Source organism: Balaenoptera physalus, assembly GCF_965194825.1.
Source record: "Balaenoptera physalus genome assembly, chromosome: 4".
Classification (NCBI taxonomy): domain Eukaryota; kingdom Metazoa; phylum Chordata; class Mammalia; order Artiodactyla; family Balaenopteridae; genus Balaenoptera; species Balaenoptera physalus.
Genome location: NC_138891.1, coordinates 36,903,588 through 36,918,592, shown reverse-complemented (window position 1 = coordinate 36,918,592; position 15,005 = coordinate 36,903,588). Strand labels below are relative to the sequence as shown.

The 15,005-nt window shown below is 41.1% G+C and overlaps 1 protein-coding gene across 1 annotated transcript; it reads right to left on the bottom strand.

Moving 5' to 3' along the window:
• Positions 1-10,865: 10,865 nt before the first annotated feature.
• Positions 10,866-14,656, bottom strand: LOC309659700 (tropomyosin-like). Its single transcript, XM_082459685.1, is given in 3 exon segments — positions 10,866-11,838; positions 11,840-12,295; positions 12,297-14,656. Coding segments are annotated over 3 exon segments (825 nt in total). The 5' UTR covers positions 12,395-14,656; the 3' UTR covers positions 10,866-11,567.
• Between the last annotated feature and the right edge of the window lie 349 nt (positions 14,657-15,005).

The following is a 15,005-nucleotide window of genomic DNA, read 5'->3' as shown; positions in this document are numbered from 1 at the left end:
ATCCCTCAGCTCCATTTGGGGGCCTTTGACTGCCCTCGATTGTATCAGTCTGTTCACTTGTATGCCTCCCCCACTAGATGTAGACCTCTCTGAGGGCACTGATTAGGCCTTGTGCCCTTTCCTAGCTCAAGGCCTGGTACTTATTTGTATTCAGTAAATGTTTGATACATTGATGAATGAGAACTTAGGGAAAATGTGAGAGAAAACCTGTGTCTGCTGTCACAGTTTGTTGTGTGCAGGGAAGGAGGAAGAAGCCCAGAATCTTGTTTCAAGTGTGGTGATGACTGAATATATCTTTGTTTCCCTTTAATTTTTTCATTTTCCTTTTTCCGTCCAGCCCATCTTTTTCTCTCCTTTTTAATTTAGTATCTATTTAGTCATTTCCCATGAGTAAGAGTAGTTGATTTTTGTAAAGGATTCTGCAATTTAAAAATAGTTTTATATGTGGTGCATCTCGCTTGGTCCTTACAACAGTTTTGTGAAGAGATGAGGTTATCACCATTTCATAGCTTCCGAAAATTAATCTCAGTGAACGTGTGATTTGCCCAAGGTCATGGGACCTAGGAAATCACCAAGAAATGTTAATACAACTCCTGCTTTGGTTCTCTTTCCCCTATACACCATTGCCTTTCCTGAAGACTTTAGTGCATATTTGGTTAACATCCCTTCTGGGCTAGAGACTCAGCTGGCTTCTGGGATTATGAGAATAGGGACTTGTCTTTAGGGAGCCACCAGCTGGTAGAGATGCTGAGACATAATATATTGGTTTTGTTCCAAATGTCCAAATGTTTAGAAACATATTACATATGGTAGTTGAAAATATAAGGAAAAAGAATTAGAAAGTTATGTTGCCATACATATGACGTCCATGAATAACCCAGTTTTTGAAAAGTTAATAAACTTTATTTTTTAGAGCTGTTTTAGGTTCATAGCAAAACTGAGCAGGAAGGACAGAGATTTCCGCTATGCCCTCTGTTCCCGCCCATACGGCCCCATCTACAACTTCCTCCACTGTTGACATCATCTGCTACAGTGGCTGTATTTACTACAGTTGATGAACCTACAATGACACATTGTTATCACCTAAAGTCCATTGTTAACATTAGGGTTCACTCTTGGTATTGCAGTCTGTGGGTTTTGATGAATGTATAATGATATATATCCACCATTGTGATATCATACAGAATAGTTTCACTGCCCTAAAAATCCTTTATGCTCTGCCTATTCATCTTTCCCCCCCTCCACCCCCAAGCCCTGGAGACCATTGATCTTTTTACTGTCTCCATAGTTTTTCCTTTTTCATAGTGTCATATACTTGGAGCCATACAGCCTTTTCATATGGGCTTCTTTCACTTAGAAATACGCATTTAAATGTCCTCCAGGTCTTTTCATGTGTGATAGCTCATTTCTTTTTAGTGTTGAATAGTTTTCCATTGTCTGAATGTACTACAGTTTATCCATTTACCTACTGAAGGACATCTTGGTTGCTTCTAAATTTTGGCAATTATGAATAAAGGTGCAATAAATATCAATGTGTAGGTTTTTGCATAGACATAAGTTTTCAACTCATTTAAGTTAGTACCAAGGAGCATGATTACTGGATCATATGGTAAGAGTGTGTTTAGTTTCATAAGAAGCTGCCAAACTGTCTTCAAAAGTAGCTGTACCATTATGCCTTCCCACCACGCAATGAATGAGAGTTCCTATTGTTCCACATCCTCGCTAGCACTGTTCTTCTCCTTCAATATTGAATTGGTTGTTCTGGGTCTTTTAATCTTCATATAAACTTTAGAAATAGTCTGTTGATGTCCACAAAATGCTGGGACTTGATTGGAATTGTGCTGAATCTATAGATCAAGTTGGGATGAACTGACATCTTGACAATATTGAGTCTTTCTATCCATGAACATGCAATCTCTCCAATTATTTTATTCTCCTTAGATATACTGATATTTTATTGGAGTTTTGAGGCTTGCTTCATAGAGATCTTGTACACATTTTGTTAGGCTTATACCTAAGTATTTCATTTTTGGGGGTGCTAACATATAAGGTAGTGTGTTTTTAATTTCAAATTCCACGTGTTCATTCCTGGTATAAGGAAAGCAATTGATTTCTGCATATTAACCTTGTATCCTGCAACCTTGCTATAATCATTTATTAGTTCCAGGAGGTTTTTTTTTTTTAATTTTTTGTCAATTCTTCTAGATTTTCTATGTAAAGAATTATGTCATCTGTGAACAAAGACAATTTTATTTCTTTTTCAATCTGAATACCTTTTATTGTTTCCTTTTCTTGTCATGTTGTATTAGCTAGGACTTCCAGTACAATATTTAAAAGCAGAGATAAAAGTGGACATCCTTGCCTTATTCCAGATGTTAGCAGGAAAGCTTCGAATTTCTCACCATTAAGTGTGTTGTTAGCTGTTGGTGTTTTGTAGATGTTCATTATCAAGTTGAAGATGTTCCCTTGTATTCCTGGTTTGCTGAGAGTTTGTATCATAAATGCATGCCGGCTTTTGTCAAATGCTTTTTTTGTACCTCTTAATATGACCATGTGATTTTTCTTCTTTAGCCTGTTGATGTGATGGGTTACATTAATTGATTTTTGAATGTTGAAACAACCTTGCATACCTGGGAGAAATCCCACTTGGTCATAGTGTATAATTCTTCTTACACATTGTTGGACTTTATTTGCTAATATTTTGTTGAGGATTTTTACGTCAATGTTCGTGAGAGATATTAGGCTGTAGTTTTTAAATAATGTCTTTGTCTGGTTCTGGTATTAGGGTAATACTGGTCTCATAGAATGAGTTAGGAAGTATTCCCTCTGTTTCTATCTTCTGGAAGAGATTGTAGAGAATTGGTATAATTTCTTCCTTAAATGTTTGGTAGAATTCAGTAGGGAACCCAATCTGGGCCTGGTGCTTTCTGTTTTGGAAGGTTATTAATTATTAATTCAATTTCTTTAATGAATATAGATTTCTTCTTTGATTCGTAGGTTATTTAGAAGTGTGGTGTTTAATCTCCAAGTATTTGGGGATCTTCCAGTTGGCTTTCTATTATTGATTTCTAGTTTAATTACATTATGGTTTGAAAGCAGGCATTGTATGATATATATTCTTTACATTTATTAAGGTATGTTCTATGGCCCAGAAAATGGCCTATCTTGAATGTTCCATGTGAACTTGAGCAGGATGTGTAATCTGCTACTGGATGAAGTAATCAATAAATGTCTATTATATCCAGTTGACTCATGATGTTATTGAGTTCAACTCTGTCTTTATTGAATTTCTGCCTGCTGGATCTGTCCATTACTGATAGAGAAGTATTAAACTCTCCAACTCTATTAGTGTGTTCCATCTATTTTAGTTTTTTGCCTTATATATTTTGACACTCTGTTGTTAGATACATACACATTAAGGATTCACCCCTTTATCATTATGTAATGTGCATCTTTATTCCTATAACTTTCCTTGCTCTGGGTCTGCTGTCTGAAATTAATGTAACTATTCTCACTCTTTTTGATGAGTGTTAACATGGTATATCTTTATCTCTTTTTTTTTTTTTTAATTTTTATTCATTTATTTATTTATTTATGGCTGTGTTGGGTCTTCGTTTCTGTGCGAGGGCTTCCTCCAGTTGTGGCAAGTGGGGGCCATTATTCATCGCGGTGCGCGGGCCTCTCACTATCGCGGCCTCTCCTGTTGCGGAGCACAGGCTCCAGACGCGCAGGCTCAGTAATTGTGGCTCACGGGCCTAGTTGCTCCGCAGCATGTGGGATCTTCCCAGACCAGGGCTCGAACCCGTGTCCCCTGCATTGGCAGGCAGACTCCCAACCACTGCGCCACCAGGGAAGCCCATATCTTTATCTCTTTACTTTTGATCTCTATGTGTTTTTATATTTAAAGTGGGTTTCTTTTAGACAACATATAATTGGGCCTTGGTTTTTGATCCACTCTGACAATCTGTCTTTTAATAGGTTTATTTAGATCATTGATATTTAAAGTGATTATTGATATGGTTGGATTAATATTTACCATATTTGTTACTATTTTCTATTTGTTCTTTGTTCCTATTTTTGTCTTTCACACTTTTTTTGCCTTTTGTGGTTTTAATTGATAATTTTATGATTCCATTTTCTCTCTTACTATTTTTAGTGGTTGCCCTAGAGTTTGCAATATACATTTACACCTAATCCAAGTCCACTTTCAGATAATACTACAGACATACCCTGGAGATTTTGGGGGTTCAGTTCCAGACCTCCACAATAAAGTGAATATCACAATAAAGTGAGTCACATGAATTTTTTCATTTCCCAGTGCATAAAAGTTATGTTTACACTATAGTGTAGTCTATTAAGTGTGCAATAGCATTATCTCTGAAAAAAATGTACATACCTTAATAAAAAAATACTTTCTTGATAAAAAATGGTAACCATCACCTGAGCCTTCACCAAGTTGTAATGTTTTTACTGGTGGAAGGTCTTGCCTCAATGTTGATGGCTGTTGACTGATCAGGGTGGTGTTTGCTGAAAGCTGAGGTAGCTGTGGCAGTTTCTTAAAATCAGACAGCAATGAAGTTCACCACATTGATTAACTCTTCCTTTCATGAATGAGTTCTCTGTAGTGTACAATGATGTTTGATAGCATTTTACCCACAGTAGAACTGCTTTCAAGATTGGAGTCAGTCCTCTCAAACCCTGCCACTGCTTTATCAACTAAGTTTATGTAATATTCTAAATCCTTTGTTGTCAATTCAGCAATCTTCATAGCATCTTCACCAGGAGTAGATTCCATCTCAGGAAACCACTTTCTTTATCATCCATAAGAAGCAACTCATTCATTAGAGTTTATCATGAGATCTCAGCAATTCAGTCACATCTTCAAGCTCTACTCCTGGTTCTCCTGCTATTTCTACCACATGTGCAATCACTTCTTCTACTGAAGTCTTGAACCCCTCAAAATCATATATGAGGGTTGGAATCGACTTCTTCTAAACTCCTGTTACTGTTTATATTTTGACCTCTTCCCATGAATCACAAATGTTCTTAATGACATCTAGAATGGTGAATCCTTTCCAGAAGGTTTTCAATTTACTTCGCCCAGGTCCATCAGAAGAATTGCTATCTATGGCAGCCATGGCCTTACAAAATGTATTTCTTAACGAATAAGATTGGAAAGTCAGAATTACTCTTTGATCCATGAGCTGCAGAATGGATGTTGTGGCAGTAGGCATGAAAACAACATTAATCTCATTGTACATCTCCATCAGAACTCTTGGGTGACCAGGTGCATTGTCAGTGAGCCATAATATTTCAAAAAGAATCTTTTTTCTGAGGAGTAGGTCTCAGCAGTGAGCTTAAAATATTCAGTAAATCATGTTGTAAACAGATGTGCTGTCATCCAGGCTTTGTTGTTCCATTTATAGAGCACAGGCAGAATAGATTTAGCATAATTCTTAAGGGCTCTAGGATTTTCAGAATGGTGAATGAGCAATGGCTTCAACTTAAAGTCACCAGCTGCATTAGCTTTTAACAAGACTCAGCCTGTCCTTTGAAGTTTTGGAGCCAGGCATCAACTTCTCCTCTCTAGCTATGAAAGTAATAGATGGCATTTTCTTCCAATATAAGGCTGTTTCATCTACATCGAAAACCTGTTATTTAGTGTAGCCACCTTCACTAATTATCTTAGCTAGATCTTCTGAATAACTTGCTGGAGCTTCTACATCAGTACCTGCTTCTTCATCTTGTACTTTTATGTTATGGAGAAAGCGTCTTTCTTTAAACCTCATGAGCCAACCTCTGCTGGCTTCAAATTTTTCTTCCACAGCTTACTCACCTTTCTCAGACATCAGAGAATTGAAGAGAATTAGGGCCTTGCTCTGAATTAGACTTTGGTTTAAGGGAAAGTTATGGCTGATTTTGATCTTCTATGCAGACTAATAAAACTTGCTCCATATCAGCAATGAGGCTGTTTTGCTTTCTGATCATTCATGTGTTTGCTGGAGTAGCACTTTTAATTTCCTTCAAGAACTTTTCCTTTGCATTCACAATTTGGCTGTTTGGCACAAGAGGCATAGCTTTCAGCCTATCTCAGCTGTTGACATGCCTTCCTCACTAAGCTTAATCATTTCTAGCTTTTAATTAAAGTGAGAGATGTGCAACTCTTTCTTTCACTTGAGCACTTAGAGGCCATTGTAGGGTTATTAATTGCCCTAATTTCAATATTGTTGTGTCAGGGAATAAGGAGGACTGAGGAGAGAGGGAGAGAAGCAGGGAATGGCCGGTAGGTGGGGCAGTCAGAACACATGCATTTATTAAGTTTGCTGTCTTATATGGTTGCAGTTCATGGTACCCCAAAACAATTACAGTAGTAATATTAAAGATCACAGATCATCATAACAAATACAATAATGAAAAAATTTGAAATATTACAAGAATTACCAAAATGTGACATAGAGACATGAAGTAAGCAAATGCTCCTGGAAAAATGATGCCAGTAGACTTGCTTCACTCAGCGTTGCCACAAACCTTCAATTTGTAAAAAGTGCAATAAAGCAAAGCACAATAAAACAAGGTATGCCTGTGTACAACTCCACAGGTAGTGTGAATACATTAAAATAGCAAATAATCCTAATTCCTCCCTTCCCTTGTTTCATTGCTGTCATTCATTTCACTTATATATATGTATATATGAGCACATATACATATATACACACATATATGTATATTTTATATGTACACACATAAGCATACACAATCAAAAGCGTTATTGTAATTATTTTGAATAAATCGCTAGCTGTTAGAAGAATTATGAAAAATCAGTTTTTATTTGGTCTTCACTTATTCATTCTCTGATATTCTTCTTTATGTAGATATGAGTTTGACCTATATCATTTCCCTTCTCTCTGAAGAATTTAACATTTCTTGCAAGGTAGGTCTATTGGCAAGAAAGTCCCTCAATTTTTGTTTGTCTGAGAGTGTTTTTATTTCTCCTTCACTTCTGAAGTATATTTTAAAGGGTACAGAGTTCTAGGATAATAGGGTTTGGTGGTTGGGGTTTTTTTTCTTTTTTTCTCAACACTTTAAATATTTCATTCCATTCTCTTTTTGCTTCTGTGATTTCTGGGGACAAGTTGGTTGTGACTCTTATCTTTGTTGCTCTATAGGTAAGGGATTTTTCCTTCCAGCTTCTTGCAAGATTTTTCCTTTAGCTTTGATTTTCTGAAGTTTCAATACCAATCTGTAGTAGTTTTGCTGGCATTTATCCTGCTTGGTGTTCTCTGAGCTTCCTGGATCTGTGGTTTCGTGTCTGACATTTAATCTGGGGAAATTCTCAGTCATTGTTGTTACAGATAGTTCTTCTGTTCCTTTCTCTCTTTTCCTTCCATTTCCATTATGTGTATGTTATACCTTTTATAGTTGTCCTATATTTTTTGGATATTCTGTACTATTTTTTGTAATTCATCATTCTCTTTGCTTTCCAGTTTTGGAAGTTCCCATTGTCATATCATCAAGTTCAGAGATGATTTCCTCTGCTGTATCTATTCTCCTAATGAGTCCATCAAACATCTTTATTGATCTCTAGTATTTCTTTCTGATACTTTCTTAGAATTTCCATCTCTCTACTTCGTGTTCTTACATGTCCCGTTTTTGCATGTTGTCTACGTTTACCATCAAGGCCCTTAGCATATTAATCACAGTTTTTTTCAAATTACTGTTGTGATAATTCCAACATTCCTACCATATCTGACTCTGGTTCTGATGATTGTCATGCCTCTTCAAACAGTATTTTTTGCCTTTTAGTATGCCTTGTAATTTTTGGTTGAAAGGTGGATGTGATGTACCAGGAATTGAAGTATGTAAGTCTTTAGTGTTGTGGTGGTAACATGTGGAGGAGGAGTGGGCAGCATTCGAAAGTCCTGTGATTAGGTCTCCCTTTTTTCATGAATCTGTGTGCCTGGACTGTGAAGTTCACCAGTACTTCTAAGTATTCCACCCCCCCCCCCCCACCGGTTATGTGGTACAGGATGGTTAGATGGGGCTGGAGTTGGGTGTTTCCCTTCCCTTAAGTTGGTCAGGCTCTGATAAAACCCCAGCAGGTTAAGTTTTGGTAAAATAGTTTCTCCTGGAGGTGGGGGGGGGGGGCGGTGGTTGTTGAGAAGACAGAATCCTCTAGCATATTTCAAAAGGGTTTCTTTTCCTTTTTCCCCTGCTGGAAGGTTGAGGGGATTTTCCTCCAGTATTGACTGTGAGGACCTGTGAGGTGAAACTCACAAAAGTGTGAGCAATGCTCCCCCCATCCCGTCCTGCCCCATCACTGGTTCGTCCTGTAGTTTTTAAGTCTCAGACTTGTCCACACTGAGCCTCCATCATCAATTACAGTTCAGATTTTCCTGCCCTGGCACTGGTTCCCATGGAGATGTCTGTTCATGGATTTCTGCAATGGTAAGTTGTGGTTTTCTGTGTTCACCTGTGTGTCTCTCCAATTTGGGGGGCAGCAGTTCGCCTTGTGACCTCACTTCTCTGACAGATCTTAGAAGAGATTGTTGATTTTTTGGTTTGCTTAGATTTTTCCTTGTTGGGAAGGAATGGTGACTTCTAAGCTCTTTACGTGTTGGACTGGAAAGTGAGAGTCCTGAATCACCCACTTTTTAAAACAAAATAGCTGACATCTTAGCTCAGGATCACACAAAAAAACCTACATCAAAGTTTGACATGCTAACGTTTTATTGGGGGTAGGGTGGGGTGGCTGCATTCCCAGGGAAGCAAGAATGAGAGTCAAAGGGAATTGAGGCAGAAAAAGGAGAGAAAATTCAAAGGGATGAGTTACTGAGATGGCCAAAACTTCACAACACCATGAACGAGATGCCTAGATTTGCAGGATGTCTCCAGAGAAGCCATATGGAAAGACTGCATCTCAGAGCAGTCCATTGTAGGGAAGGAAGGGTGCAGACTTTATCTCCTGTTGTCCTTCCTACCTACTTTCTTTCAGTGCTGAAATCCACTCTATGAGGCATTAACTTCCTATGTGTCCAGGATGTATTATGCAGACCCTCCAGGCAGTCAATGGGGCAACAAGAGCCTCTGGCCTGCAATGGGACAGTCTCCACGTGCCAGTTGGGGCTATGTGTGGGGACCATCAGTGTACGATGACAGTGGCAGTGGCTGGGACTTAACCACTGTAGGGATATTTTGAATAGCTAGAAGACTTGCAGATGGTTGATGCCTGGGTGGAATGGGCGGCAGGGATGAGTGCATCCTGGGTGATACATAAGCTGGGTCTCCTATACTACATCCCTTGAACCAATCAGATTTACTTGCACCCTGTTATAATACCCTAGATCTTGTATGAGAACAAGATATACTTCCTGTACTTCATTAAGAAGGAAGATGCAAGGCCAGTCCTTCCAAGTATCAGTCAGTTTCCATTTCTCAACAAGACTTAAAGAGGATTAACAAACCAAGCTACAATTGTTACTGCTGCAGCTGGTCCCAGGATCATAGCTGATATTCATCAGTTACCTCGTTTGTCACCCATTCTAGTTTCTCTCACCTTCAGTCGGCATTTCAGCTGCTGTAGGTTGCTTGCCTGGTAGGTTGACCCAGTCCTTCATCCCTGTTAGATTTGAACCCTCAGTTGTTTTCCTTTGTCAGGCAATAGTTGCTTTGAGTGTCCATTTACAACTATTCATGGCCAGAGAATCACCAAGAGGTGCCTCAGTGAGTCCTACAATCCAGATGTACTTGTTTTTGCCCCCATTGTGTAGCAACAACCCCACCTTCTCATGACAATCAGGGTCAACTAAACCAGTCAGTAGAGTAGTTCTTTTCTTGCTTATCCACTGGCATGAGGAGTTCAAAGTAGTTCAATTTCCAGTTCAGTGAAACTTAATGTTGTTTCTAGGAGGCAATGCTCCCTTGGGAATCAGGATCTCTAACGCAGCAGGTATAAGGTTGTAGGAACAGATAGCACAAATTCTGCAAGTGGGTCGTTAAAAGCAGTAGAAGATAGGCTGATTCTTGGTTCCTAGAGTCCCTGCTTTTGTTTTTTTTTTTTGTTTTATTAGGGGGGAGGGACTGGTTCTTTATTTCAAAAAGACATTTATCAATTTTCAGTATCAAAACAGTTACACTATTGGTTTTTCTTTCTCCCATCTGGCCCCCAAAGAGACCACACCAAAGGAGAGTACATTTTAAGCCAATTAAGCTGCAGGATGCACACCTAACAAACCTCACTGAAACCTCACCAGAAAGGGGGGATTGGGTGGGGAAAGAAACTTTAAAAGATCAGCACACTGCCAGCCCACAGACTAGAGAGCTCTCACAGCCAGATGGGGTGACCAGTGTGCCCCAACCCCAAAGAAGCAAAGTTTCAAAATAGTATAAAACTTAAAAACAGCTTTGGACGTAAGCTATTTAAGATTTCTCCAGTGCTAACTGATACAAAGCACAATGAGATGGCACTGTTAGAGACAGCAGCTTCAGACCCAGGAAAGGGTGCTGAGACGAGTTTCAGATGGCTAAATCAGTGGCAAAACATAATTTTCTTTCTTTCAAGGAGGCGGGAGAGCAAATAAGTGGTCACCTCAACATAAGGGGCACATGATCCATTCTGTGGGCGGTTGGGAACGGGGTAGAGCTGGGACAAGGGTTAGGTCTCAGAGGTCTCGCCATTTAAACAATTTATTTATTTATTTATGTATTTATTTATGGCTGCGTTGGGTCTTCGTTGCTGCACGCAGGCTTTCTCTAGTTGCGGCGAGCGGGGGTTACTCTGCGCTGCGCAGGCTTCTCATTGCTGCGGCTTCTCATTGCGGAGCACGGGCTCTAGGCGCGCAGGCTTCAGTAGTTGTGGTTCGCGGGCTCTAGGGCACAGGCTCAGTAGTTGTGGTGCACGGGCTTAGTTGCTCTGCGGCATGTGGGATCTTCCTGGACCAGGGCTCGAACCCGTGTCCCCTGCATTGGCAGGCGGATTCTTAACCACTGTGTCATCAGGGAAGTCCTTGCCATCTTAATTTTCTTTGGTCACTTCTGATGAAAAAAAAAAGTTGCCCAAAGATACCATTTTCAGCTGAAAACCTGAACAGCACTTTTTTTTTTTTTTTGCTAACTCCTCCTGGAATCACCTCTCTGGTTTGGTGGGTACTTTTTACAGAGCAACGAGGTTTCCCAAAATGGAGCCTTTCTCTGGGCTGTTTGGCTCTCAGGAAGGCAGGCCCATACCTTTTCCCCTCCTCTACGGAGAGGGCAATATGCATTAAGCTGAAAAGTTACCTTCCAAAAGTGAGACAGGGATTAGACTGCTGCTTCAGAACTATGGAATTATCTGGAGTGTTTTACCAATGGCTGCTACATCAACAGCAAAAAAGGTAATTATAAAATGTGTCCATCACAGCATGCTTTTAAAGACACTTGGCATTGTGCTCACGTTCCCTTAAACAGTTGTTCCCGAAAGTGCTCAGCCTCTGGTCCAACTGGAATCTCTGGGGGGAGGCAGAGGCAGTCTGGCGAAAAGGACACGGGGGAGGGGGTGGGAGAGGTGGCGAAAGGAGAAAGCAGCCTTCCAGTTAAAGATCAGCCGTCAGTTTAAAGGTCAGCTTCGGGCAGGCTGGCCTCAGCCGAGTCGGGGTCAGAGGGAGGAGCAGCGCAGGGCGGGACTGGGGTGCCTGCATCTCATCCAGGTCAAGCAGGGTCTGCTGCAGCATCCTTTGTGTACAGAGATGCTCCTCTTTGGTGCATTTCAGTTTATCTTCCAAATCTTCAACTGTCTTTTCCAGCTTGGCTGCCGATCTCTCAGCAAACTCAGCATGAGTCTCTGTCTCCTTATCAGTAAGAATCTATCTCTTTCTCATATTTGTCTTCTTTTTGAGAGTACTTTGCTTCAGCAGCACTCAGACACTTCAGGTTCTGGTCCATCAGTCTGACCTGCTCATCCATCTCTCGGCAACGGGACTCTGCCAGCTCAGCTCGCTCCTCTGTGCCTTCCAAGTCTCCCTCAGCAATCACCAGCCAAAGAGCCACCTCTTCGTACCTCCTATCTGCCTCTTCTGCAATGTGCTTAGCTTCTTTGAGTTGGATTTCCTGGAGCTCCATTTTTTCTCCCTCTTTTAAGGCTCGGTTTTCAGTAACCTTCATGGCTCTCTCGCTGTCATCAGCAGCTTTCTCGGCTTCCTCCAGCTTTTGCAGGGCAGTGGCCAGGCGCTCTTGAGCGCGGTCCAGCTCCTCTTCAACCAGCTGGATCCTACGGTTCAAGGAGGCCACCTCAGCATGTTCCCAGGCCGCCTTTCTCCCTCCACTTCCGCGGGAGGCACTCGGCCCTTTCCTCCACGTCACCGGCCTGCTGCTGCAGAACAAGGGTCTCACGCTTCACTGCCTCGATGGTGACCCCCGCCATGGTGCCCACCCGGCCCCTGCTCGCCTTCGGGTTCCTACCTCCTCTGCCCGGAGCTGCAGCCGCTTCTCACCCCTACTTCCCCTGGAGCCCCTGCTTTTGGATTCGTGTACAGGATCTGAACATGCCACCATGGCCACTTTGTTCATTAGCCCATTGTGCAAGCAGTGAACTGAGCAAGGAGAGAAGCTGACTGACACCCAGAAAATAGGTCATTCTATCTCCCTGGTTACTAGGAGTCTCTTTGTGGCATAACGTGGCAGTGATCCATTTCTATAGGACCCAATATAGCATACTACCAAACTGTCTTTGACTTGAGTTCAAGGTCTTTGTTTCTCCCTCAGCTGGAATAGGTGTGGGCTGAGAGAGTTGCATCAATGCAGCAGAGGCAGGCGATATGGAGGTCTAGGCCAACAAGTCAATTTTTTTTGCATCTTCTGGAGTACTTGTGTCTCCCTAAATCTACCATTTCTTTCATGCAATAGTTTGCTTCTTTGCCTCTCAACCTTCTTCTGGGAGTTTCTGTTAACACTAAGCTCATGACGGGCAGCTCCAATTGCACAGTTACTTGGTGTACCATTGTCAGGCTCTCAGGCTTTACTTCAGAGTGTACGGCCCTTCATGTTCCAGACCACTGAACCCCTAAAAATGTCACTGATGTTGCAGACCCCTTGATCATCAAGGACTTACCGCCTACCCTCTGACACATATGTGTTTTAATAGGGCATTTGAATTACTTGACCTGTTCTCCTTATTAGGTCCAATTAGTAAAATGTCAATCAGTGTAGAAGGCTAGCATGCTGCACGGCAGAACAGCAAGATGATGGAGATCGCTATAGAATAGATCATGACAGACAGCAGAAAATTAACACAGACCTAGAGCAAGATAGTGAGGAATTCCTGCTGTCCTTGAAACATGAAGATGGGCTGCTTTTGATCCTCTCTATTGATGAGAATCAGGAGTAAAGCATTCAGCAAAACAGTAGTCACAAATGAAGTGCCAGAGATTGAGTTGATCTGCTCCCATAAAATTCATATCTAGCACAGAAACTATAATTGGTGATACTATTTTAAGTTTATAGTAGTCCACTGGCACCCACCATGATCCACATGATTTTTTTGCAGAGGCCAGGTAGGTGAAATGACTAGGTATATTATGGGAATCACCATCCCTGAATCTTTTAAGTCTTTTTTGGTACTAATTTCTGCAATTTGTCTGACAGGTGATATTGCTTCTGATGTACTGTCTTGGCCTGGAGGGAAGGTGCCTTGCACCTTTTTTAATCATAATGTTCCTTAATTCATAGGTCAGGAAACCAAGGGAAAACTTCTAAGTATATCTATCCCAGTAGGCATTCAGAGACTAGAGATAGAGCAACAGAGTGGGTCCTTGGATCTATTGGATCCATTGTGAGATGCCCTTGAACCCAAACACCATTTACAATCTGGTATCTATAAGGCTCCCTTTTAACTGGAGGACCATGGTGGTGTTTGGGGTTCTCTAATATTGTTGTCAGCTGTGATCTCATTCTAACTATCCTCAAGACATCTGGGGACTTCCCTGGTGGTCCAGTGGTTAAGACTCTGCACTCCCACTGCAGAGGGCACAGGTTTGATCCCTGGTTGAGGAACTAAGATCCCGCATGCCTCGTGGTGCAGCAAAAAAAAAAAAAAAAAAAAAAAAAAAAAATCTGGGTATTCCCTTTTCTTCAGCACACAAGTACTCTGGCAAATATGAAGAAAGGTTAGAGAGATACTTGCCAGGCTGTGGTGGCATTGTGGGAACCCAATATTTCCTTTAATCAATGGGCTCTGGCTCCGTGAACTGGCTTGGATCTAGTAACTGGAAGTTTCAGTTTTCCATCAGTGTCTGACATCAGCCTTATGATCATCAGTTTTGAATTCTTTTTGGTTGTACAAATCAAACAAAAGCCGAGTCAATGGTCTTTAAACTTTAGCATGTATCCAGATCACCTAGGGGATTAGTTAAAACATAGATTGTTGGGCCACATCCCCAGAATTTTTACATTAGTAGGTCTGGAGTGGGGTTTGAGAATTTTCGTTTCAAAGAAGTTCCTAGGTGATGCTAAAGCTGCTGATCTTAGGACAACACTTTGACAACCAATGCTCTTAGACGGTGGTTTGTCTATGTTACCTTTGGGAAAACCATCATCAATTTGAGGTAATAATCACTTTGGGCCAAGGCACTTTGATTGCCGTTCTGACCATACTACTCAGTTTAGTAATTATATCCCCCCCTGGCTTCTGCCTTTCCAGAATCCCAATATCTCCATTGATATAAAGTCCAGTGCTATGCCAGGATCTTCCACTGTCAACCCTGGCCTGAAGAAGACAACCAACAGTGAGTTTCTCAGTGATGTTGGCTCTCCCATCATGGGTACATTTCTTAGCGAGGGGAGTATCCCCTCTTGGAGAATACACTCAGGTAGTGGGTTTGCATATCTTCATTCTAATATTCTCTTTTTCCTGAGCCTTCTCACCCCTTTCTCATTACTCTGCCAAGTAAGTTCCAAAAAATCCACCTCAACTAACTGAGCCATTGTGAATCCAGGCTTTATGGAGTCATCCCAGCTAACTATTAGGACTGGTAAAC